Source organism: Wyeomyia smithii, chromosome 2 (genome assembly GCF_029784165.1).
Source record: "Wyeomyia smithii strain HCP4-BCI-WySm-NY-G18 chromosome 2, ASM2978416v1, whole genome shotgun sequence".
NCBI lineage: Eukaryota > Metazoa > Arthropoda > Insecta > Diptera > Culicidae > Wyeomyia > Wyeomyia smithii.
Window position 1 is genome coordinate 35,949,942 of NC_073695.1, and position 27,691 is coordinate 35,977,632.

Below are 27,691 nucleotides of genomic sequence, written 5' to 3' on the forward strand. Positions count from 1 at the left end.
CTTTTTTCGGTTTTAGATTTTCATTTCACATCCCTATGTAGCCGAACTTCCTGAGAGAAGTATTCTACTTCAAAAAATCTTCGATGATCACTTTTAAGCTCGCGTACCCTCTACTAAATTAAATTGTTCAATCTAGTTTAATAAGTAACTCACAATCGGCAATCGTTCAGATTACGACTCCAGCAAACAAGTTCATTCATCGCCAACCGATCTTCATTGCAAGTTCATTCAACAACGAAGATCAATGACCAAAACAACCGATCGGCACTCACACCCGGAGTGCCCACTGCCTAGTGAATCTCCTCTCCATGCCAAAGCAAAACAATCGCTCATGCAATAATGCAGTAAAAAACAAATCTATCTGCTCACAGTAGGTACAGGTAGAGGCCTAAGCTTAGCAAACCGCGCCGACAACAGAGAGAACGAATGTTTGAGTTGCTGTGCAGCGGGTTTTGCTTTTGTTGATGTTGCTATGGCCAGACCCGCCGCGAGAGCGTCGCTCACCTCGCACAATCCAGGTAGCGTAAAACAACTGATCAATAATACAGCTTCAGTGAACGCTCAAACATCGTCGACTTCGGTCCGTTTTTAACACGAGGGCCGCCTGCCTGGCAACCGCTGATCGAACCCGCGAGGGTCGTGTTTCATCGATTTGTTGAATTTTGAGCAGCATCTGACGTAATTTGCGCGACGCGGCTCGCAGTTTGGATTTGTTGATTCGTTTTAAAATTCGATTGAAAACCAGTGCTTTGATTTCCCAAGCGCAAAGCGTACGCGTGCAGTCGGTGCAACAAGTGAAAGGGGGAGTTGCATGCGCTTGTGTGGGAGCCTAAATTGAGCTGTGTATTGAGGTGAGAAGGTGAACCAATCCAGTTTCGCATGCATACTGTTGCTGCAATGAATCGGTTATTCTGAAGCCTGATATCCATGAGCTAGCTCTGCGCTGTTTTTTGTGTGTAAAGATCAAGGGATAAAATCGGTTATTGGTCGCAATTCACTGATCGTGTGACATTGGAAACGAATAAAAAAACATAACAATCACTCGTGAAAAGTAGGAAAAATGGAGGTCGCCTGGAGATTCAGAATTATATTTGCAATGGCGTTTGGCGTCATAATATTCGGCGATCTGCTCGGCTACGGAGGTGCCAAGAAGGATCAGAAAGACAAAACTATGCTCTCCGGGTTTTCGGCAGGCTTCGCAAGCAGCAGTGGCCAGAGTTCGGTGGATGCTGACAGCAGATCAAGCAGTGAGAATGGTAAGAAAGTTTCTTGAGAGTTGCAAAAAGTGTTCAGGTAAAAAGGTTAAAGTAGAGACAATATCATGACATGAATTCTCCTGTGTGGGTCAAAATTCGAACATTCACCACAAACTAAAGAATGGTTTTCCACTCTGTCCAATCTCTTTTTGCGGTTATTCCTTTTGCAACTTTCAGGGTTAAATCCAAACCGGGCTTAGCACACGGTTCAGTCTATTTTTTACATTTTGTTTCGCCTCAAGGAAGCTGTTTTGGGCGCGGGTTGGTTTTGCTTTAACGCAAGTCATGCTTGCATGCATTTTCAACTTTTTCATTATGTTAATTCGAATCGACCAAAACGCGTGAATCAGCCGGACTGTTTTTGGTTCAGCTGTGTTGCGAAATAACACAAAAAAAAACATTTTTATTTTCGTCTATTCGGTAGCTTAGAACAGGTTTTGGGCTTTCTCCAGTACGACCGGTGTTTTATTACTCTGACAGTCATTCTGTTATTTTTTATGGTCAGTGTTGAAAAACATATGGTTTGTTGTTCAACTCGATCCGTCGGGAAACTTGTTGCAGGATTTGTTGATGTTTGATATTCAGGTTTTTTTTAATCCTGATTAGATAGTAAAAGCTGTTTAATCCTGTTTTGCACTGTTTGATTGGAATTCTCCAGTTATTTTACGAAAAAAAAATCGGTTCTGATGTTCAATCGAAGAATAACCGGAACAAACAAATTCGGTCATAACTAGTTTATAAAGGAATGAATAATAAATATTTTTAGGAATAAACCAAATAACCCAACACCCGTATCTAACATTGATGAATGCTTTAACTGAGCCATTGCTACTTGTGTTGTGCGTGAAGTTTAACCTATATTGATAATTCAATTATCATTACCACGATCGTCATTTTTTGTTTGTTTCATTAGCAGTTTAGTTATCAGCTGGAACATTCTTGAAGTCTAAAACAAACCATTACTTCAAGGTTTCTCGCAGAAGGGTGCTGAAAACCTGCTCAGTTAAGGAGTTGTATACCGATTCGTCCGAAAACTTATACTTTTAGAAATAGTATAAAAATCCGTTTTTTCAAGAAATAATTCTAAATCAATCTTCATTTTTTGGCTGTCCAAATTCCACGTGGGCACAAAGATCGTCATCCCTTCTCGTGGACAAGCGTGGACATTGACTAAATTCCCTGCCCCTCCCTCCCTTCTTTTTTTTTTTGGAACTCCACGTAAGTTTTTCTCACAAGAAAAAGATGCAAAATGTTAATTACAGTGGTTCATTTAAAAAAAATGTCAGAAAAAGAATAGTAAAAATAATTCAAAATCAGCCCAAAACCACCTAGACCAGGAAAGAAAGAATCCCATCAAAATCCAGTCTAAGAGGGCTGAGAAATTCATCAAAAAAATTAAAAAGGGCAAGCAAACGCTTTTATAGTTCAGAAGAAACCGAAAGGAATATAATCACAAATTATGCTTTGCTTGATTGAGAACACTTTTAAACGCCAGAAAAAAACAGTATAGTCAAAAATCCTTTCTACAAAGACTTTGCTTTTTAAAATAGTTGTTAACCGCTCAAAAAAATCAGATGAGTGAGTGAAAAGAATTCAACATGGCAGAAACATAGAATTGTTTTTACAAAGGTAGAAGAGATTAAAAAACCAAATACGCCAAGTTTAACTCGAAATTCAAGAAAACCCTTTGAGTAGCAAACTGACTGAAAGCATTTTAAACAGAGAGTAAAAGTATATAGGTAATTTCAGGAAAACGGGAAAATACAATAAATTAAGCTTAAATTTACCTTACATCAGGAAAAGGCGAAAAAAAACTTTTAATGACTAAAACCACGTTACGGAAAAACAAAAACTCTGCAACAACGAAAATGAAAACAATTGTAAATTTTTAAACATTTTTTAACCAAAAAACTTGAATGTATGTAAATTCAAATGTCCAATAACAGGAAACTACTTTTAAAAACTGTTGAGCCAAAAACGAAAATAATGGTAAATTGTTCCGTCGCGATGGGGTATGTTTTTCCACATCTGTATCATATTTCCAGTTCGCTTATTTTTCGCTTTCCCTACTGCACATACTGTCTGCTTAATCAATCTGAATAGTAACCAAATTTGGATTTAAATATTAAATGAAAGTCGATAAGCATTTCCAAAATTTTCATGCATATTATCGCACGCATAGGAAAAAAAAACAAGATTCCTAACGGAGAAAATTGATATTGATGATAGTGCACATTATTTTCATACGAACTCGCGGTTCACGTCAGAAGCAACTGAAATTTAAATGATATTGCATATAATTTTCAAACATAAATCTTGGTTTATGTCAGAAGCAACTGAAATTTGAATGAGAAGATATTTTGTGTGATGCGTAATATAAAGCAAAGCAAAGCCTTAGTGCTACATTCCGTATCGGAATTCGACCTTCTGTTTTACTATAGACAGACTTCGCAGCCGACTATAAAGTGTACAGGACAATTGCGGGGCTAGCGCTACGATCCTACTAACACTAACAGTCTCTCCCGAGCCGGGACTCGAACATACGACGACTGGCTTGTTAGGCCAGCATCGTACCTTGAGACCAGCTGGGAGTTGCGTAATATTATTGTACTGCAAATATTATTGCACTGCAAGTTTAGCCCTGCGGAGCACCTTCCGTTGTTGCGTCGCGCTTGCAGGCATGATTCAGACTGACTTTGGTCTCGATCACACAGGTCTATGAGAGTTATCAGCGTCAGCTGACTCTTCTGTGTGTGATGAGACATTCCTTTCAGTCGTATAAATAACGCTTGCACAGCAGTGTGTAAAGTTAGGGATGAGCAATAGAATAAGTCGGCAGTGGAATGTGATACGCATATAGATTGTGTAACAGTACCACCGTCCCAGTAGTTTATTTGATCAAAACACCATGCCGGAGACAAAGAGATTGCGGGTTCAAGTTCCATTTGGATGCATTATATTTTTCAAATCTGTATCATATTTCCAGTTCGCTTATTTTTCGCTTTCCCTGCTGCACACTTTGTCTGTCTTAACGAACTTGAATGTTAACGTTTAAAAGCCTAGAAATTCGCAATGTATTTAATACCTCCGCTTTTGGTCGAAAAAACACAACCCACGGTCCCGTCGATCCTTCCGGGTACAGATTCACATGATGAATCAGCGGTTGAGGAGCTCCTTCAGCAACTCTAGTAGCCTTGAATTCAAGAGGATCAAATGGGGAAACGTATGAGATTTCATTTCCGAAATTGTCCGCATGTTGGAGCATGAAACGTTGGTCATCAAGGTTGACAGACAAAGCAAAGCATGTTCTACATTCCGATTCGGTACTCGACCTTCTGTTTATTATACACAGCCAACTGTTTAATGTACAGGACATTTGCTGCGCTAGTCCCACGATCCTAGACTAGAACCTACGACGACTGGCTTGTTAGGCCAGCATCGTACGTCGAGATCAACTTGAAGGTTATAGGCATGACATAAGTAATCAGGTTTTCATAGGACGATGAAGTGACGAACGGAGGTACTTTCGAAATGGTTGATGAATTTGTTTACCTTGGTACACTCGTGGATTACACGTGAATTGAGTAGCCGGATTGTCCCACTGGAAACTTCCGCTCTTCAAGACGCTGATTCGCCGGTGGCATTCTACGGACGTGAATCGTGGATGTGAAAGAAGCATAAAATCAAGCAATTAATACTCAGTGGCAAACAAAAAAAACAGGGTGTCACGCAGACGTACGAATCACAAGCTGTACGAAGTATACAATCACGCAAAGATGATCAAGCTGATGAAACACGGTACGCTACAGTAAGCTGACCACCTAATGCCTATGATGGACGAGCGACTGACAAATATAGAGGCCGACGAGTTCCAAGTAGACCCCTAGCGTTGGATTTCTGCTGTCGACGAGGATGCCTGGTGTAAGAAAGAACTGAAGAGGAGCAACCCCAGACCGAGTTTTGTGGAGGCGTAATCTGGAATCAGTATAGGATCTTTACGCTCTATCGCAATAAAAGTAATGTAGGATACCGCAGAATTTTGAAAATTCACAATGGCTACTTGCAGCTTCTCCGATACAGTCGAACTGCCCTCATACCATTTAAAATCGGAGTCGAAATGATGCTCAGATGTCATTTTCAATTCCTAAAGGGTAGCTGTCGGTGTCTCGTTTACAGCCCCAAATAGTCAAATACCACTTAAAATGGGTATTTCTAGAACCGAAATGATGCCCAAAAGGTAAAAATTGGTCTTAGACACTTTTTTGAAATCCAAGAAGGCATTTCCCGGTGTGAAACAGCCCAAAATGGTATTACCGAGACCAAAATAATACCTAGTGGCTAGAAATGATCTCCAGACGCTTTCTCAAAATTCAAAATGGCGACTTCCGGTTCCTAGCAAACAATCTATAGTGGCCAAACATCGTCCAATAGGGATATCTTAGGAACCAGGGTGATGCTGAGTAGGGTTAATTAAAATAGTTCAAGTGATAGTTGTTTTATGTGATTTTATTATGTTATGCATACAAGGATGAAATTCGATCGTTTCATACGAACATTTTGTATAGGATAAATAAACCTATAAGGGAACCCTTTCCTTTATCAAGCCATAGTGGACCACCCGTCAATTTCTTTCCCATAAATCGGAATATATGAATGTTTGTGATGCAGATTGGCTAGATAAGATGTTTCCTGATGGAAGTTTTCTGGAAATCCCTCGAGATTCCGACTGAATTTAGTTAATCTAGTGAGTGGTCCACTATAAGTCCACTATTGGTTGAGTCACTCTATATAAACGATTTATAAATGTGAGGTAGCATCCTTATAATTGACCCTTTTTTCAATAGTGCACCCCTGTTTACTATACGTTTGATGAACCTGGGTTCTGGGTAAACTAAACACTCAACTGATACAAGTACGGAATATGATCACCTATGCAATGATACTCACGGAGTTTACCTGATTTGTAGTTAAGTTTACGTTGATCGAGAGGTTGAAGATAACAATTTCGGAGATATAGTGGATTTCGGCCAGATCAACTCAATTTATACGAAAAATCGAGGGATTTTCAGAAAATTTCCATCAAGAAACATCATATCCAGCCAATCTGCATCAAAATAATGAAATTCAATTATGAATTCCGATATATGTTACGAAAAATTGAGTTAATATGACAAGTTGTCCTTTCAAGATTATTTTACCCTAACAATAATTGTTAAAGGGCATACAGGTTCAAGTGATAAATGCCTTCGAACGAGGAGTATGTAGTATAAAACTATATTGGACTGACTATATACTGTAGTGGACCACCGGTCTGAATAACTAAATTTATTTAATTTTTTCGTCGGATCGGTCCAATGAAGGAAGTGGTGCATCCACGGTAGTTCTACCATTATATTGATATGAAATTGGTTGTACAAAATATGATTTGAAATAAAAAATCGTTAAAAACCATTGAAGCGGTCCCCTATTGGATCCACCATAAGTTAATTTTCGCTACTTTTGACTTGTGTTGAATGAATAAATTTTTGTGGAATGAGTAGAGACCTTAAATGAACCACTCGCTCTCGTAAACCACCCTGACGGAAAACTATTTGTTCACTTGTATTAATTGGAAATCACAAATGTTTATCATGATTAGTTTGACAATATTTTCCCCGATGGAAGTTCACGAAAATCCGTTTTGTTTTCGCATATATTGAGGTAATCTGACCGGTGGTCTTTTGAATGACGTGGTCCATCTAAGGTATTTTTACCCCAAAAGCTTCCTCAATTAAAAGTAAAGATTTATAGTTTTTCATGGTAAGCAATTGGTGGTAAAAAAAAATTCTAAGTTTTTTTCAGGAATACATATGAATTTTACATTTTGAACACAGTCAGTGGAGAAAACTTTCGACAAAATAATAATGTAGAAAATTTTGTATTATTTTCCACAGTTTGTTTTTTTTTCTAAAAAATCATAAGGTTGAACTACCTTTGATGGACCACTTCCTTTAGTAGACCAGTCTGACGAAAAACTGTTTATTCTTGATGCAAATTGGAATCAACAAATGTTCCTCGTAATTTTGATGCAGATTAGCTGGATAAGATCTTTCCCAATGGAAGTTTTCTGGAAATCCCTCAGGTTTTTTTGCGTAAATTGAGTTATTCTGACCGGTGGACCAATAACGGAAGTGGTCCATCTAATGTAGTTTTACCCATCAACTTAATTTTTTTACCACAAATCGGAATTCATGAATATCATGATTCTGATGCATACTGGTTGGATGAAATGTTTTCCGATGGAAGTTTCCTGAAAATCCCTCGAGTTTTTGCATAATCTTAGTTAATCTGGCGAGTGGTCTACTATAGGTTGATTCACCCCACATATCAACTCACTGCTTGCCTAGGTTTGAACAGCGAGATATATTTCAACTAGGTAATTTCAAAACATTTGGAGTTCATTGCATTTTTTATTTGACGTAGAGTTATGTCTAACAGTAACATTCTGGGGCAGGTGTGCAAATTAAAACAACGAAAACATCGGAGGCTTCACGAAAATTAACCAATTTCAAATGCTAATAACTTTGTCAATTTTAAACGGATTTCCCTAATGCGTGCAGCAATTGATAGGAAACTTAGCTAAGCGTTTATTAAAATGCGTAAAATTGTAATTCTATTTCAAATTTGCGAATTTCGATGGACGCTACCGTACTATTGTATTGTTAAAACCTAAATTAATCCACCTAGCGGTCAGACTCAGCCTTTCTCATTCAAACTTATTATTTGTAAAAATAGATTTACATGAATGCTTAAATCCAATAAATGTTTATCCACTCTCTGGGTTCTAAAATATTGATGTTGTAATTAAAGTATAAAATATGAAATTTGACGTAATGTTAGTACTTAAGAAATAGCGAAATAAAAGCAATGACTCTTAATTTCGAACAATTTAATCACGAGCGATGCCGGGAACGTTCAGATAGTACGATACCACATTTAAATCATGTTGAGGCCATATATATTGATCGAAGCAGGTAAAGTGTTGAATAGTCTTTGAATTTCTGTTCTTTCTAAAACTTTTAAACAGCATATCAAATTGTTTTGAAGTTTGTTATTTGTAAGTTTGAGAGATGACTCATTTGTATGACACTAGTTATGTTCAAATAAGTCGTGTAGTACTTGAGATAATAGACTTTCGTTGTTTTACAAATTAAAACATAACGCTTGCTTAAGCTTGATTACAATCAAATGAAAAGGTAACGTATGGGGCAGCCAAACTTTGAAACCACGTGTTCAATCATAATTCATCAGTTAACTCTTACTAGCCCGTTCATCTGATATCAATATTGTTCAAATCGGTTGTGTAGTTTCTAAGATAATGAAGTTTCGTGATTTTCATATTTCGATCCATTACAGACGAAGTTACAGTCCGATTACTGCAAAATTCAATAGGGAGTTATGAGGTAGGTAGACCTTTCATTTGATACTAATTCTGTGGAAATCGGGTCAACCATCTCTGAGAAATATGAGTGAGTCCAAGTAAGTTGTCTTGGAATATGTTTCTTTTCATAGCTGGATTTCACATTTTTAAACATAACAGGCAAAGTAATAATCCGTTTGAAAAAAAAATCATTAGGGTTTTATGGGGCAACAAGACCTTTCATATGACACTAATTTTATAAAAATCGGGCCAGCCATCTCTGAGAAACATGTGTGAGATTAAATAGTCTCCAGAACACGTTTCTTTCCATAACTCCTGAACCACATGTTCAATCTTCATAAAATTCAAAAGTTAAGGGTTTTTATGGTAGCCCGTTCATTTGAAACTAATTTTAATCAAATCAGATGTGTGGTTTCTGAGATATTGATGTTTCGTGATTTTTACACTTTGATACATAACCTCTAAACTAGAAATCAGATTACAATAAAATTCAATAGGGTCTTATAGGGCAACTAGACCTTTCATTTGCAATTAATTTCATTGAAATCTGTTCGGTCAGACCATCTCTGAGAATAGTGAGTGCGAAAAAAGGTGCACATACACACGTACACACCCACACACAAACATATAGACCTATACATGCTTATATGCAGAAAATGCTCGATTCGTCTAACTGAGTCGAGTAGTATATGACATTCGGCCATTTGGATCACTTTTCTACCTTTTAATTAGCCAGTGATCGTTAGGAGGAAGTCAATATGTTTACTTTCATTATGTGATTTCACATTTTCATGAACAACGGACAAAGTTACAATTCGATTGCAATGAAATTCAATAGCAACCTATGGGGCAACTAGACCTGCCATTTGACACTAATTTTGTGAAAATCGGTTCAGCCATCTCTGAGAAAAATGAGTAAGTTTAAACAACCTCAGGATAACTTTTCTTTACATAACTTTTGAACCATATGTTCAATCATTACGAAATTCAAAAGTTAAGGGTTCTGGAGGCAGCTCGATCATTTGAAACCAATTTTATTAAAATCGGTTGTGTGGTTTCTGAGATATTGATGTTTCGTGATTTTTACATTTTGATAAATAACCTCTAAACTAAAAATCCGATTACAATGAAATTCAATAGCAACCTATGGCGCAACTAGACCTTTCATTTGCAATTAATTTCATGAAAATCGGTCCAGCCATCTCTAAGAAAAGTGAGTGAGAAAAAAAAGTTGCACATACATACACACACACACACACATACACACATACATACATACATACAGAAAATGCTCAGTTCGTCGAAAGAAGTCGAGTGGTATATGACATTCGGCCATTGGGACCACTTTTATACCTTTGGTTTTTCAAGTGATTGCTATACCTTTCTAGGAGAAAGGCAATAGAGCCTTATTTTGAACGCAGATTTCGACCAATCAGAGCTGAAAACAAAGTCAAATACCATCCATTATGGGTATTATTTGAACCGGGATGATATCCAGAGGCTTAATATCAACTCCAGATTTCATTTTAAAGTTCAAGATTGTGACTTCGGGTTTCTGTGAAATAGTTAAAAATGATGCAATAGCACCTGATGTGAGTACTTCCGGTATCGAGATGATGCCCAGAAATCTGAAATCGACCCATTCGCAATTTAAAAATGTATAGTTGCAATACAGGTCGGACTCGAATATACAGAATATCGATTTTTTTTCACTCCGAATAATCGAATTTTCCGGAAACATTGATAAACACAGGTTTTAATCTAGAGCTCAAACTGGAAATATGAAGACTATAGATCTTTACCCTTTCCTATGAATTCTGGTGCCTCTATTGAAGAAAACTTTTTCAGAGACTGTTTAGAGCTTCAGGGTAACCTTTTTTTGCATTGTGGTCGAATCGCAAAAAAGAAGCAAATTTGCTATCAATTAATTTAAATAGCTATTTTCTTTAAATATTTTATTTGTATGATGCAGTGGCATAATTAGAAATTATTTCTGTGGGAGAAGGGGATAAAGCTTGTGAAGCACGAACAAATAAATTAGACATTTAATGTCACATGTCCCAAACGTGCCGGAAAAGACAACAATGTCAACAAACATGCCAGAAGGGACAGAAAACCACTCCGGATAATCGAGTCTAAAATTCTGGATAATCGAACCCCGGATAAACGAATCTCCTGATAATCGAGTCCGATCTCTGTACGTTATTAGTGAATGAATCCATATCAGTAAAATTAAGATGGTACCAGAAATGAATTTAATGAAAATGATTATGTCCAGAACAAAATAAAACCAACACAAAACTTGTATGAAATTCAGTATATTTGATTTAACTATTTAAATATTTCGAATTTATGTATAATATTCTTTGTTTTGATCAGATTTGAATGCATGACTGCGTAAACTGAAGAATGTTTCTTCGTAAAAAAAACTTCGAATAGGTACCTAATTAGATGTGAATGATTTATCTGTCAGACGAAATAATTGGGTATAGTAATTCGCCAAAGTTGATTGTTTTCACTCGGTGATGCCATGATTCAAAATGCGCGGCGGAATTAAAAATATCTTTTTGACAAAAAGGGCGAGAAGTAGAAACACAAATTGAGATGAACAAAAAGGACATAAAAAACTTAGTCAAATGGATTTGATTGATAGAAAATATCAAACCAGTGTTTTATTTCTACAGAATTAAGTGTTACAATAGAGTTCGTGGTTCTCTCAATATTACCTATCGTTTTGTCTTATCCTAATTCCCCGTGATATGACATAACATCATTTATCGTTTAGCGACACTCAGCGTCACTTTCGGTTTATGGCTTCATTTAAATTCATGTCAGAAGGTATTTTTTAGAAGATAAAAACAAGCCACCAGAAAACCGGCTTCAAAAAAACCGGCGAACATTTGGATACCAGAATCCAACTTGATTACACCAGAAATATATGCAAATCATTAGTAATAAAAAGCACTTGCCGACAGGCGCGCGTGACTTCACGATGATCGATTGACTGAAAGTATTCGAAGTTCGCACCTTAAAAAAAAATAAAACAACCCAAACAAAATAACAAACCTGTCGAAACCGGTGCCGCTAGCAAGTGTGAAGGCCGGATGCGATCCACCTAACGTTCGGTTGTGGTTTGCTATCGACTAAAAATACAACCTGCTTTTGGCAATTAATATTTGCACTTAATACTTGTTTTGACAACGACTGTCCAAACGTCACATTAAACTCGCGAGCAATTCATCATGTATCTCATCACATTAACGAAGGGAACATAACACATGCCGGCTGATGGATGCTCAGCTGATGTTACCAGAATTCGGTATGATCTTGGCACACATACTTCACGTACGTAACGGTCCTCGTGAGGCAGCGATATTTGCCGTTCATTTTCAATTTCAATACACCGCGTGCGCGTTCACGGTCATCTCCTTCGCTGGCTCTTCGGTGCTTGAACCTATCCGCTTCGAATCATGCAGCTATAGTCTGAAGGATGGCTTACGCTATGCTTCGAGATTTTTGGCAGTGATCTGGGGAAAAATAAGGCTATTTTTAACCCACCGCGCAGTTTGGCTTGTCGGATTGTCATACGGAATAGATTAGCAACCCGGAATGGGTAATAAGTTATGTTTCTTATGGCACATTTGTTGAACTTCACCTCCGGAGGTGACATTTCCAGCGGCAATTTATTCAATTCCGCATTAAGTTTTAGAATTTTGCCGCGTCGAAGGTGTGTTTGTTATTGGAAAGTCGATTTTCGAATTGATTTTTAAACAGTTTATAATTTTTATTCCTCTAGAATAATATGTAATCTATACAAAAGCCACCGTAGCTGCCGACTTTGTCGGCCTGATGCGGCATAATTCGCATCATTTCGTTAACCTCGAACACGATCCGTGCACGTAACTAACGAAGCTCACGGCCACTAGGCGTGCAGCAGTTTTCGTAATAGTCAAGAAAAAACAGTTGTACCTCTCGTAGTAACAACTCTAACCAATTCAACCGTTTCTCTCTCTCTCTCTCTTTCTTTCTCTCCGATTACGCTTCCGGTTGGCACTACAATCATCACCACCCGACGTTACATCCATCCGTCAGAAATCAGCACCGCGGAAAGTGAAATCGCCGCTGTCCGGCGTCCGTTCGGTGCAGCCGGTGGTGTACTGAATTCTGCCCAGTTCGATTCGGTCGCACACAAAGAACGGCTGAAGAATTCACTGCGCGAGGCCTGCCTGCCCAAGTTGCTGTGCGAAATGGCCGCCAAGCCCAACTATTCGCTGAACATGCGCGAGCGGGACCTTCTCTCGCTGATACGGTAAGTTTACTTGTAATTTTGAACCAATTCCGACACTATTGTATCACTTTGCGGAGCTACCAGTCATTTATCCCATGGTCGAACATTCAATAAAAAGTTATTTAATAAATTTTGAAATTGCGATGTATCCCGTAGAAGTTAGAATGTTGTGCAGATCCTAACCGTTGACTGCTGTCCTTGTGCGGGACCGCTAATTGCTGCAATAATAAAGCTTAAATGGCCTACCGAAGATACATACCAAATGATGTTGAAGAGGCCAACACGGGGGGAATATGGGGTAAAATCGGGTTTGTTTTGTTGAACACCAGTGTTAAGTTTCAGCAAATGACTGTCGAATGGGGATGTCGTACCTTCGATCGGTAGACACTACGCAGTAAGGAACAAACAATCAATTGCAACATCGACGATGGTGGCGGAATTAAATCGGCACGTATTAGGATTTTAAATTGGTCATTATATCCAAAGTTTGAGCCACACTGACTGTTTTCGACAACCGAACGGTTCCGGAATTTTCGAGGACGTTTCGAAATCAGTTTACCGGTCCGAAAGCGTATGAATAATAAGTTTAGTGAACTCTTTGGAAATTATCGGGCGGCTAAAGGTTGTATCTAATTTTGTTTATTATATATCACGGTAGATTAGTGGTGGGGGAGTAGACTTTCGCATGATGACGTTGAACGAGCAGTGTACAGTGCTTGGTATTGTTTCACAAAGCAGCTCTTCCCTCGAATTTCTGCTGAAGTTCTCTGTTTCGTCGCGACTATCGAGATGACAGATCTTTTTTAAGACGTGTCTGTCGATACCATCAGCAAATATAAGCTTGAGAGCTTGAGCAACAGTTTTGGCGTTGGCGATACTCGGCGATACTATGGCCAAATACATTTGTAATCTAGGTGAGTGAGCTATACCAACCCGTAAGTAATGTAGCGTTAGGATGGATACACGAATGATCCAGGTTCAGATAGAAAAAGCCGTCTCAATATTCTTTTCATAAAATCCCGAGAAAAAATCGCCGCGCACCAGATCTTCGACTGTTGCCGTTTAAACTTCCATAACAGGAAAAACTGATTGGCAATGAGTGGGAAACAAATTCCATTCTCGGATTCAATCCAGAGGTATGTACAGTACACGGAGAAACAACATGTCCTGTTAAAACCTGTACAAGACCTTATCAAGCGACGTCTTCTAACCTTCTATTTTAAACTTTGAATTAACAGTCACAAGAACGCCCCTCCCCTGTTGATTTGCGACTGTTATCGGCATTCCTATCACACCAAAAAACATCGCAGTTATTGCTGACGAGAAAATGTACGTGAGTCCAGCCAAGTCTCTGTGAGGATTATGATGTCTTAGTAATTATACGAGACGGCTACGCAGAAATCACTGGCACGAGCTAGGAGGTTTATTGTATTGTTGATATAGATATCAAAGTGTTTGGTATCAGATAACGAGTAGGCCAAGTCGTGAATATATTAGATGTGCAACAAAGTTTTTACTGTTTGTCTTGGCGCCATCAGTGAATGCTGGTGGATTTTGACATATTTCGTTGCGTCACATATTTTCGAGAATGGTTAGTTTTCAAATTTCATTCAAAGAAAACGGCAGCTGAAACGCATCGAGAGTTTGAAAAGTTTCAGGAACAGCTAAGTGAAACAACGTGCCGTGATTGGTTCCGTGTCGCTTGGAAGACAGTGATTTCGATGTTGACGACGTTCGCACGAAGGATGGCCAAAAACCATCGAAGACGCCTAATGAGAGTACTTCCCTAGTAACAATATTGGGTTCATCAAAGTTTTATAGCGCTCAATTCAGCCAAAACAGCGCTATAAAACTTTAATAAAACCAGTTTTGTTACTTGGGTTGTTCGGTGGGGATTGAAACCAAACGGAAGAACAGCTTACTTCAGTATTGAGAATTACTCACCAAGCTGCATCCAAACGAATGCATGCTTTGGGAATGATTTAAAACAAGGAACATGAATTCCTTATGATTTGAGCCGTTGCGAACCAGAGTGGTCTAAAGACCATTTTTTTCGAAAATGAGTTTTTTGCATATTCCGCATCTACACAAAAAACTGAACTTGGGAGATCAAAAATATTCCAAAAAATCAAACTTTAAAGGTGATTTATACCATGTTGAAATTGCGTCCGAAACAGAATGGCCATTCTGTTTCGGAACAGAGTGGTCTATGTGCATAAATCGGTGTAATACTATCATGTAACACGTAACATGTAGCATATTACATGTGGTAAGTAACATGTCACTTGTTCTGTACATGTCACACGTAATATGTAACATGTTACACGTAATGTAACACGAAAAATGTAACATGTAAAATATTATGTAATATGTAACATTTTGTGTTACATGTAATGTTACACGTGACATCTTACATGTGACATGCTATATGTATCATATAACATGTGACATTGGCCATTTTATACGATTTACCGTCATTTTCATTGTCATTTACCAGGTTTGTGTACATAGACCACTCTGTTCCGAAACGATTCGAGAATTCCAGTGAATATATATATATATATATATATATATATATATATATATATATATATATATATATATATATATATATATATATATATATATATATATATATATATATATATATATATATGCGGTCAGAGTGGTCTATGTACATTGGTGAGATAAAATCACCGATTTCGCAAAAAACTGTTAATTTTATGTATCCCAATGTTAAACCATTTCATAACCTTTATATTAGAACATTTTATTTGAAAGAATCCGTTGAACAGAATTTTATTCAGAGATTTTTCGAAAATTGCTTCTCCTGAACAATTTGCTCGATGGCACATAGACCACTCTGGTTCGCAACGGCTCATTTGAAGCCAAGGTACCGATGAGCGTAGTCTTGTTCGTCTGTGATCGTCCCAGAAGTAAAAAAGCAATGTTTTTCTTCATCACATCGTGACGGTTGATGAAAATTGGATTCACTACAGCAACTCAAAGAACAAAAATCATGGAGACCGCCCGGTCAAGGTTTTACGTCGTCAGCTCAGTCGAATTTACACGCTAAGAAGGTTATGTTGTGTATTAGCAGAAGAAAACAGCACATAATATCATAACAAGATATTAGAAACTCTATATCACAATACCTCATTTTGATCTCGATATGGTTGATATAGTTGGTAAAGTAGCAAAATATATTACCAAAGTATTGTTCCTCCAAAACGATAAAAAAATACAAATTTTGATATTGTTCATAGCAAACCAATAGCTTGCATCGAAAATCACTAAAAGACCCGGTTCAGATATTTTTTACCTATTTGAGTTGAAACTCATAACTAAACATATTATAAATAAGCAGTAAACAACTATTTTCTCTTAAAAACGCGTCTTCAACAAGATATATAAAATAAGTTCGAATATCTTATGAAAGGCACAAAGAGATATGATATCAAAATTCTTTTAATATGCGTGTTGGAAACAGGGATGCCACATGTACAGATTAATCTGTATTTCACAGATTTTTGGCCGAAGTAACGGTACAGAATCTGTATATACAGATATACAGATTTTCGTCGAAAAGTACAGATTTACAGATTTTTCGAATTGACAATAACTTTTAAAAACAATCCAAATTTTATTTCATTAAATATTGAGCAAATTGAACATATTTTCAACTCCTCACACGTATTAAGCTAAAAATTTCGTTTATGTACCATAAAAACTAAAAAAATACAAAGTTCTTTGTGTTTAAACAACACAGATTTTTTTTACAGATATTTTTGTTCCAGATACAGATGTTCAGATTTTTTCAAGGGAAAACACAGATTTAAATGTGGCAACCCTGGTTGGAAACGTGAATATCTGTCTTATAGCACAACAAGATCTCATAACAAAACATGTTACTCATGAGGTATGATTTTGCTATGCTCTCCTTCTCGGGTTGTTCGGACAGAATCGATGTCATTTATGAGCTAGTGAAACTAAACGAAACCATCATTGGTGAACGGTATCAAATTCAATTGATGTTATTAGGCTGCACACTGCGTGAAACTGGCCCTAATAAAATAGGGGCCCGAAAAAGTGATTCTACTGCATGACAACGCTCGGCATCATACTCAAAATCGTTAAAACTTACTTGAAATGCTCAAATAGGAATAGCTAGTCCCATATATTGTGCCATCCGACTATTACTTATTCGATGGCACATGGTCAGGCTGATCAACGTTTCTGCTCATAGGAAGACCTCGAAACAGGACGGATAGTTTACACTTCTATCGTTTATCGCTCTGCCAGAAAACAGGATGAGGTGTACGATAAGCACGATGACGCCAATCCGCTTCAAATCGACAGACCATTCCATTCGTCTGGTGATTTCCGGGAGGTAGTCAAACAGCCAGCGTTTCTAGAACCTGATGGCTAGCGCTAACGATATCATAAATAACAAAGTGCAACAAAAATTTCCTTTTTTTCTGCGTTGGCTTCTATATATAATTTATTTTTTTGTATTTTTACGCAAAACTAAATTTCCCTGAGTTTGAACATATTTCAACTTAAGGGGCATTAATGGCGCCATTTTGAATTTTTGAGAAACCGGTAATTTTTGACATACTTGATATTATTTTGATTTGTAAAATATAATAAAACTATGCCAAAACCGGTTTGATACTTGGTCTTAAAACAAAATGGCGTCGAAAAAACATCAAAAATTTCCGGTTTCTCAAAAATTCAAAATGGCGCTATTATTGCCTCTTAAGTTGAAATTTGTTCAAACACCGGGAAAGTTATTTTCGCATCAAACTTCATCAAAAAATCATACATAGAAGCCAAAGCAAAAAAAATGTTGCACTGTGTAATCATCTTTCATTGAGATTAATGCTCCAATAGAAAGTGGTTGGTTGTGCGTGCGGCTGCCAACAGGCACGTGAGTGAGCCGCCAGGAGTTGAGTATATTTTCGATCTTTATGAGTGCACCAGCAATCCTCGACAGTACCTACAAATCATAAGCTCTGCCAGTGTTGGAGATGGCCATATTCAGGCATGCCAATGGTACAGTCTTTTTTTTACTGTCTGCTAAGGGTTTTCTTCCCTTTTGCTGTTTGTTTGCGATACCTAACGCGCTGGCAGTTTGATAGTCACTTTGAAAACGTATTGGCAACAGAGCATCACAAAAGGAAACGAAAAATGTACTCCGTGTTTCGATTCGGCATTATTTGGAGCATGTCTTCGGGATTGCGAATGTAGAAAAGAGAAGAAGCTGTTTTTTATACAGAAGTTCGTGTCCGCACTACACAAACAGCGCGTGTCGGTAACAGCACGAATTCACCGGAGACATTTTCGCTCTCTTTTTTTATTTGTCTATGATTAATATCGGATGACGGTTGTTAAAAAAGGTTGTGGGAAAAAGAAGCGTAAGGACTACTCGGCACCTTGCCGACAGCCTTCGTGCAAAGAAAAGCACCTGACCTCTACCCGTAGGACATTTTCAGAAACTGTACAAACCGAATAGTGTCGAGTGAGTGAGTTGGCTAAATATAATTCATATGCGATTTGCTATGTTTTTTATGTAACGAAATAAATTTTAAATAGGCCCTGATGAAGCTCCCAACCAGCCGGATCGAAACGTTGGCGATGGCCCCATAGAGATCAGCGCTGTTTCTATTGAAATTACTGAAAAAAAAATCAAGTTTATTGTCACAGTCGAATCCCCGTATGCGCTCCTTAGTACTTCTTTCGATGGCTCCCTATATTTGGGTATATGACAATCGAATTCTTCTTCACATTCCCGAGGAACAGCAGCTCCCAGCAGCGAGTGTGGTAAAGCTTCAGCTTGTCTCCGTAGTCACGAACTTCTTGACAACCTGGTCATAATCAACGGCATCTTGGAGTTTCTTGAGCTCAAGCCTAGCGCCGATAAAGTTAAGTCATCTATCGCTTGGAGTACCGCGACAACCCAAGTTTCGTAGAGTGATTATACACGAATTTTTGCTTAAAAAGTTGACCAGTTCCCCATGCATCCGCTTTCGTCTAACCAGGGTGATGGCTTGATGTATTTGGGTATTTCTGGCGCCATTACGATTGTTGAACAAACAGGACAGACTGTGTCGCTGTCATGTTGTCCTAAGTGGAACAGAAAACTTTCAGCTGCACACAGTTCATCTCTGTACCTCCTTCGGCAAAGCAATTTGACAGGATTGCTGTGCGGCGTCCTCACGATGTGACCGGCCCACCGCAGCCTTTTGACTTTTTCCATGCAGCGCGTGCAGCTCATTACCAATACGCCTTCACCATTCTCCGTCGTCTGTCTGTACTCCATCGTGTCTCGATTCCGTAGAGGAATACTAGTCTTATCAGAGTTTTGAGCACAGTCAAATTCGTGCGTCGTCGCAATCGTTTCAGTCAGAGCGTCTTCCGAAGTGAAAAGTAGATTTCCTTTCTGGATGTGTTTCTGGATCTCTATGCTGGTGTTATTGTCGGTGGTCACTGGTAACCCCTAATACCCGAACTTTTCGAACACCTCAAGCTCATCATCGCCTACAGAGACTTGAGTTGGTAGGCTTATGTTGTTCTTCTTAACGCCTCTCGCTCGCATGTATTTCGTTTTCGACGCATTTATCCGCAGTTCAATTTGTTTGACTTCGGCTCTCAGTCAGGCGTAGTTACGTGTTACGTGTTTCAATGTGAAAGTCATCCACGAAGCCAAGAAGCGGAACCGAATTTGTAGAAATCGTGCCCCTTGTGTCCATGCCCGCTTTCTGAATCACACCCCCAGGGGCGATGTTGAACAGAAAACAGAAAAGTCCATCGCCTTGTCTTAACCCTCTGCGTGATTCAAAAGGACTCGAGGGTATCCCCGAAACACACACGTAGCACACCACTTGCGCTATGGTGGCCTTGATCAATCACGATCTTCAGCTTGTCGCCCTTTTCGTAGATAAGGCAGACGACTCCCTCGTAGATAAGGCAGATCTCACATAGAACTTCATGAACATCGGGGGCTGGTACTTGATTATCTAGCGCTGGTGCTCCTAGGTCAGTTCCTATTCCACTTCTGCTTGCTGTATCGTATTTAGGTGTTCTCCGAAGTACTCCTTTCACCTGTAGACCACCCCGCTGGCATCCGTGAAAAGCTTCCCGTCCCCGTCGTTGTACATATCGGCCTCTGCGAGACTGGTTGACCTTCTCATAGAACTTCCGCGTGTCACTGGCATGGAACAGCTGATCGAGTTCTTCTAGTTCACGATCCTCTTACGGGCCCTTCTTTCGTTTTAGAACCGTGGTCATGTCGTTCCGTGCCCGTTAGTACATGATACTGTTGCAGCCGTCCTCAAGAGGCGATGCGCCAAGCGCCTGCGCTGTAGGTAGTACCGATTCAAGCTGTTGTGCGTATTCCACCGCAGCTTGGTAGCCCCGGAGCTGCTTGATGTTGATTCGCTCTTAGTTTGAAAGGATCGTGGCCGTTTGACCATAATTCGTTGTCTGTTTGCTTAGATTTCGATAATCTTTTGGGCCATTCCGTTTCGTTATGATTGTGGCGAATCCAGCCAATTTTGTAGACGCACTCATCGATAGTTGTGCGTCACCAACCGATCGGCTGCGTAATAGGGCTTCTTAATCACGTCATCTGCTTCCGGGAATTCTTCAGCGAATCGATCAGCCAGTCGCATTAGAAACTGATGGAACATCTTACTTATGTCTTCGATAATACCGACACGGTATTCACGGAAATGCAGCAATAACGTTTGCATTGAAAAAAAAAATGAACAAAAAATGCCGATGAGCTTACTTTCACACGCACTGACGAAACCACCCATGCATCATCAATCATAGTAACCCATGAGTCAACAGGAAAAAAATTACAGCTCTTTCAGTGGAACTTTAACCCTGATGGCGAAAACAGTGCAGCTACTCCGTTCAGAAATTTGCGCGTTCAAAGAACGGTACCCCGCGGCGTCGAAAACAACATCGTGCGACACTTTGTAGACGCCGTTTGCGCCTGCTTCGGCATCTACAACATCTTGAGACTATTGAACAGCAGTCGGAGCATCGAAAGCTAGGTTTCGGGCAGCCATCGACCCAGAGCGACAAGAAGCTCCAAAGGTTGCTGAAGAGCAAGCCCTTGGGAAAAGTGGCCACATCGCTGCGTGTGCTTGGCCGGGAGGTCAGTTCAACTGACCAAAACAAATACCTGGCAAACATGGACATACATAACAGGACGCGGTATTCCCATCCACTGGTCTCGGAGCTGCAGGCAATAACGCAGTGGCAGCTACTGAATAAGATGGTCAAGTCAATTTTCTTGGCGAATCGCGATATGGCGGTGGTGATGGACGACAAGACCAATATCACCCTTGATGACAACAACTGGCAGGGCACTTCGTATTTCACTTACCCCACGAAGGAAGTGAGCTCCGAGGTGAAGTTCATTTCAAACACCAAGTTCCCCAAAAGGTGCTGCTTTGGCTGACAATCAGCGAGACAGGGATGTCAAAGCCGCGAAATTTATTATAAGTGTATATAAGTGTCTAACGGAAGTTGTGTCGTTCATCAATAAATACCATAAGGACGACGACGCGTTATTCTAGCCGGATTTGGCATCGGTCCACTATTCGAAGCGATCGTTGGAGGAGATGGAGCGGCTGAATATCGATTTGGTACCCAAACCGTTGAACGCGTCCCTCATGTCCGCCAGTTGCGTCCCATCGAGAATTTCTGGATAAACCTAAAGCGTATGATCAGCTCCAACAATTTTGTCGCGAGAACTGCAGAGCAATTGGTAAATAAAACGAAGGAAGAACTCAAAAACATGCCTACACGCAAGTTTTCATCCGCTATAACGAATGTTCCGGTTAACTGCCGGAAAGCAGCTCGCAAAGGCATATATATTTTTTTGCAAATAAGCCAATATGATTACCTTCTATGGGAAATTTTTCAAACTTAATTATCTGTCTTAGTTTTTTTTATTATTATTCGAAAAAAGTCCATTTTTCAATGCAAACGTTACCACTTCATGATTCAAATTACGAAACATCAAGCCTTATCACAATTTCAGAATCCAATCACTTAATTTTTCCCAGTAACTTTGTTCTCTTCCGAATGTTTGTACTTTTCTAAGTGACTAACCGGAGCTGGAGATAGATATAATTTTCCCTGGTGTGCCCAATAAAATAGCATGCCGTATTATTTTACTTCCTACCTGGCAGCTGTTGTTTGTTTCACTCTCTCTGTCTAGCACCCGATCAACGAGATTTCCATCCGATTTATGGGTCGAGCAGTATAATAGTTAGGTAACAAACTAGTCTAAATCACCCTCTCCTCTCACCGCTGCTTTTACCCAATGCACCATCCCGTGCAGCTTCAAGATCAGCTGGGAATTAACGAAATGGCCAACATCTCGGTTTGCCGCAATGCACTAGCCGCTGCCATTCATTCCTTACAACTATGTAGTACCTAGGTACCAGAGCCGGCTGCTTGGCCAGACAGCTAACAAGCGTCCATTAATAGTCAATTCTCCATAGTGCTGTCGTACTCGGGCGGTCAAATTCGAACATGTTAAGCCCATTAAATTAATTATGGATGCAATGCTACACCGCTACCGGAGTGTCCCGGTCGATGTGTACTGAACTGGAGTGATGAATTGGCTTTGGGAACGTCTTTCGATTGATGGCTTAAGTAAGCTTAACATTAGCAACGTTGTCAATCAAGATTCGGTTGACGGGTTCGTCGTCTAATCCGAGGAAGTCTCTCTAACAGATCCCTTGACATCAATTTGTTTCATGCTTCATAACGTTAGGTAATAAAAACTTTTTCACATGTACTCCAATTATACTCCAGCAAAACAAATAATTTACCGAAAGCTGCACCGACGTGTTCAGCATGTTATTTTTTTTTTATTTCATTGCGCATGAGAACGACATAGAAAACGAAAGTCGAAAACGGTTACTCAACCGTTGCAAATCATGCACAGCTTATTACCTCATTGAAGTGTAATCGTCTTTACAGCGCGTACACCGACTGCCAAGCCGCGGGTAGCATAGTTCGGAATACTCCACGCAAACCACGGCTGCAGAAGCGGCTGCAGTAGCGGCGTCGATTACATTGACCCCATCGCGAGTCATCCAACAGTGCTAATACACATACTACTCATGCCAGTGAGAACCAGTATGCAGTAACCACTTCTGATTTTTAATTTAAAATTTTCTACACAGTTTGTGTTTTACGAAGTATCGTAACATGACAAACAATGATCTGCTTCGACGCACTAGCAAATAATGGTTTAGGATCAAATTAGGATGCATAAACATTAGTAGCAAGCGTAGGTACACCTACATACTTCGAAGTCAAAGAGGGTGCGGTTTGACCCACTTACTACCCATTCGGGGGCCAGCTGCGAAAACCGTTTCTGTTTTGTTTGTTTTGCCAGTGACCTTTTTGCGGTGACCGAAATCCGAAAGCCGGTTTGTCGTGTTTCCTTTTTTTTATGCAATACCGGCGATCCGAAAATTACACCAGTTTATTATTACTATTCTCCCGTTCGTTAATATTGGATAAGAGGTTAAACTACACGTTTTATGTCGTTCACCCGCACTGACGGGTTGCACAGCGAATTGTTCGCCTTTTTAGTGGTGGTAACGATTTGCAATAGTGACGGTAAAAAAATGGTGGAATTTTATGGTGTGATATAAGGCGTACCTACAACAATGAATAATATCAATAACTCATTGCAAGGTCTTTTTTTGCTCCGACAATGTGTCGCTAATTTGTTTATTTGATCAACAATTTTGCCACATAATGGCGCCCTTCGTGGCAGAACTATTACTTTGTTTGAAGTTTTTTAATGTATTTAATGATAATGTTCGCGAAAAACTCTATTCAGCGATTGGACGACTAGAAAACATTGACTCAAATGATTTAATTCTATGTTTTCAACTTTTCAAATTTTCAAAGAGTCTTAGGTTCAAATCTGATAAAAAGCAGACTCGCCCACCCTGTTTGGGCATTTTCCATCTTCTGCCTTCTAACCTATCTCAATTTTTACATCACCCCCACAAACCGTGATCAGCACTTGTGCATCATCCGACGAAACTGGTTTTGGCCAAAACAACCGGCGTGGCGATCATCAACTCTAATTGGAACTTTTTTTCTGTACTATACACTACAACCTCGGGGTGTAAATCCATTTTCAAGCTCCGAAACGGCGGACCCGGCGGAAACAAAGTTCACTAAGCCGGAGGGTAAGTCGGGGCGTGGCGTGCTCACATGCAGAGCGGCGCTTGGCTAGGGCCGATTTGCGAATAGTGTATGACAAACAAACGTTCGAGAACAAAACAACAATTTTGAGTGCAGCCGAGACATCCGACGGTGAAACTAATTATTCGCCTCGCGCGAAATTCTAGACGTGTTTCGAATGAGATTGAGTGATGATGGGCGCGAGGGTTAGTTTCTTTCAAAATAACAACAGCAACGGAGCCGTCCCGGCGAACGTCAGACGAAATTTTGAATGATGGAAAAAATTGCCTAACAAAATAAATATTAGCATTGCTGGAGACCGGTGTGGGGTTTCCAAAAAAACAACAAAAGCTAAGAAAGCTACTCAACCCGATTGTTGTGTCCAGAAACAACAACTGATTCTTCTCTCCTGTTGTTTTTTAATTGTTTGTTTATTCTTCTGTCTCCATATTTGTTGTTGGTAATAAAAATTCTAATCATGACTGATGTAACCAACCCGATTAGTGTGCCAGTTCTGCGGCTTGAGAAGTATGAGGATTGTGGTAATAACAAGATTTGGGCTCGGAATGCTGTCGATAAACATAATAATACCAAGGCAATAGAGTATCTGGTTAATAAAAGGTTTTCGATAACATTTTCTCGACCACATGCTCACTAAATGAAAGAATAAAAGAATAAACAAATTTCGTGAATATATGTAGAAAATCAGAATCTTCATACCCTTCACGAAACTTTTGCAACTTAATGATTTAAAAAAAAAGTGATGAAACACTGAATCCACAGATAACAGATATCCAAGCTAGAACAAAAAACTCCAGAAATCGTGTGTATGATTTCAAATTCCTACTCGTTTGCAATGCTAACGACATCTTTCTGCAACTTGCGACTTTAACCACTTCAGCGATGGCAGCGCTGGATTATATTCAAAGCTGCCAAAAGCATGTAAATTCTCACAAGTAGTAGAGCCGCTGTTTTTGCAACAATATAACACTGTTTTTGTGAGGTTTGTGTATTGTATTGTATTGTAAACGGCAACGCTTCTTATTGCAATAATATCGATAAGAGCTGGAAAACTATCGATTTTATCGAATCATTGACCACTAAGTGTTCTTAGCGCCACCATACTGCGTATTGCGACATGCTAAAAAACCGTTGGGTCTTTTTACACATGAAGCAAAATTAGCTTGGATGTCTGTTATCTGTGATGAATCCAACATTTCTGAAACAGCTCTAAAACCTCCAACCCTGAAACTACACGCAGTAAAACTGCCTAAATGTATGCAACGCGCTCATCAACACTCCACCTACCAACAACAACAGCGACTTAACTTTTTCCTTCTCTCTCTCTCTCTTTCCCAGTTCAACCACGTTATCGCTGACGATGGCGGTCAGCCCGACCAAGTGGCACTTTGCAGCGCACATGGGTCAGCTTCTGCGGGACGCAGGCGACAGCTTGATAACTCCGATGGGCTGCTCGCACCTGTGGCCCAGCTGTCCGTACAGTTCGAAGAAGCTGCTGAAGCTTACCAACGTGGTACAGCTGAAATAAAGCGACACCCCATCATACCAGGAGAAAAGATGACCCAGGTGCATTTCCCCGTGCCCGAAAGGATGGAGATGCAGAAAAAAACGCAGCCCTCGAAAGGCTGGAAAGCCTCCGTGTAGTAGTGACTATAATGCAAACTGTAAATATTTAGCACACCTTCCATCGATATGAAGCGGAAAATTTTCGCTAATTTATGCCGCTTGAGTCAGAATTGCTCATGAACTGAATGCGATGACAAGCGGCGATATGTAGAATTATTGTTGTGAACAGAATCGAACATATGCGATTTGTAAATATCAACGATTAGCAGTAAGTTCGTACGAAATACTCGCACGTACCAGCTATGCAAACGTGCAGCATAATAATCCAGTTCGTGCGAAATCGATAGTTCAAATGCGAAAAAAAAAGAATGTGATTTTAAGCTAATTGAGAATACATATAGCTGTTAATGCTGAATCTGTTTAGTTGTAAGGAGCAAATAATTATGTAGATTTGGAATAATTATACGTTGTAAATAATGTTTCAAATTAGCTTAGTGTCTTGACTTTCATTATAAGCATCATATTTTTATTGATATGATATTTTATATTACCCCTCAAAGTCAACCACATTTGAATTCAAACTAACATATCATAAAACTATTGAGAATTGCTCATATCCTGTTACATAACTAGTTAAAATATTTCCACCTGAGGCAGGAGCCTAGAGTTAACCTATAGAAAACTAAAAACAATACCTTATATTCCATTCTTATAATATCAACATTTATTACCCGCGAAAAGCCCGCGAAATTGTCGATGTTCCAGTAAATTATTTCTTTACTTGGCAACAGCGAGGTATTAAATCATTTCGAAACCAGCAAATAAAACTGATTATATTCACGTAAAAAGATTGTGCTTGAAAAAAATGCAGCACTTTCTTCTGTGAATAACTTTTTATTGCATAGGTAAAATAGATGGAGTTTCGGGTGAAACTAGTTTAGGGTGTCATGTTTACATGTGCAAAATTTTGTCACAATCTGTCAAGTAGTTATGGATATGGCTTCCAAACAAGAAGTGCTTCGACAAAAAGGCAAGTTTCTCCTGGATGTTCCGGAGAAGTTTCGGAAGAAGAAGGTCGACAAATTTGCCAAGAAATACTTGGTGTGACAGGCAATTTGTGGGTGCAACAAACTCCTGCTTCCCGTCTTATGAAGGTGACGCTATTTTGGCCAGACTGGTGTTTAGACCCATATACATATTTTTTGCCAAAGGAGGCAAATTCGCCAAACTCGCCAGAAATTTGTCCAATAGAAAAATTTTGGGCAATTGTGAAAGGCAAGCTCCAGGAAACAAAGGTAAAACCAACAGAATTTGAAGAAAGAGTGGATGAAATTTTGTAAGAAAAATAGCGCAAGAGTTGCACAGGATTTGCTGGGTAGTGTTTAATCCAAGGTGCGGTCATTTAACGTAGAAGAGAAGGTTGAATTACAAAAACGAAGTCAATTTTTATTTATTTTTCCCTGAGAGTTTTAAAAATATCCGAAGTTAAATGAATTAGAATAATCGCTCCATTATTCATCTCAACAGGTTGGTACAACTATATTCATCTTATTTCTCTCATTTGTCCAATTTACCGTCAAATTTCTACAAATTTTTGCTTCTCGATTTTCTCAAGTGGCTAAAAGTTTTACGTTGGAAATATGGTAAAATTTGACGATAAATTGACCAAAAAGGCGTGATGAGATGAATATACGTACTGAGATGAATATGGGAGCGGTTCCCCTATGATCATTTTTGACTGTTGCAAATCGTGAAATCGCTAAAGGTGACTGTTATTTCAATGGACCAGAAAACGAGTTGCGGTGAAACTTACGACCAGAAGCTGAGGTTAAGGGTATTATTCAATCTGTTGAGTTTTATAACAAAAAATCATCATACCTACCAATATGGCTCCCTCTTCGTAAA

The 27,691-nt window shown here is 39.2% G+C and overlaps 2 protein-coding genes across 2 annotated transcripts in view; one reads left to right on the forward strand and one right to left on the reverse strand.

The window, feature by feature from the left end:
- Positions 1 to 27,691, reverse strand: part of LOC129724507 (uncharacterized) — a 589,670-nt gene that overhangs the window by 315,684 nt on the left and 246,295 nt on the right. The gene's annotated exons all lie outside the window — the stretch shown is intronic.
- On the forward strand, positions 566 to 27,633 carry LOC129724510 (uncharacterized). The gene is made up of 3 exons (XM_055679466.1): positions 566 to 1,256; positions 12,769 to 12,985; positions 25,559 to 27,633. Exons 1-3 carry the CDS (start codon positions 1,061 to 1,063, stop codon positions 25,746 to 25,748), a joined length of 603 nt encoding a protein of 200 aa, XP_055535441.1. The 5' UTR covers positions 566 to 1,060; the 3' UTR covers positions 25,749 to 27,633.

Bases quoted from the DNA above. Each gene is read 5' to 3' on its own strand.
- LOC129724510 (XM_055679466.1), top strand. From the start codon at position 1,061: ATGGAGGTCGCCTGGAGATTCAGAATTATATTTGCAATGGCGTTTGGC. The intron at 1,257-12,768 runs GTAAGAAAGTTT...TCCATCCGTCAG, and splicing joins CAGATCAAGCAGTGAGAATG to AAATCAGCACCGCGGAAAGT. The intron at 12,986-25,558 runs GTAAGTTTACTT...TCTCTTTCCCAG, and splicing joins GACCTTCTCTCGCTGATACG to TTCAACCACGTTATCGCTGA.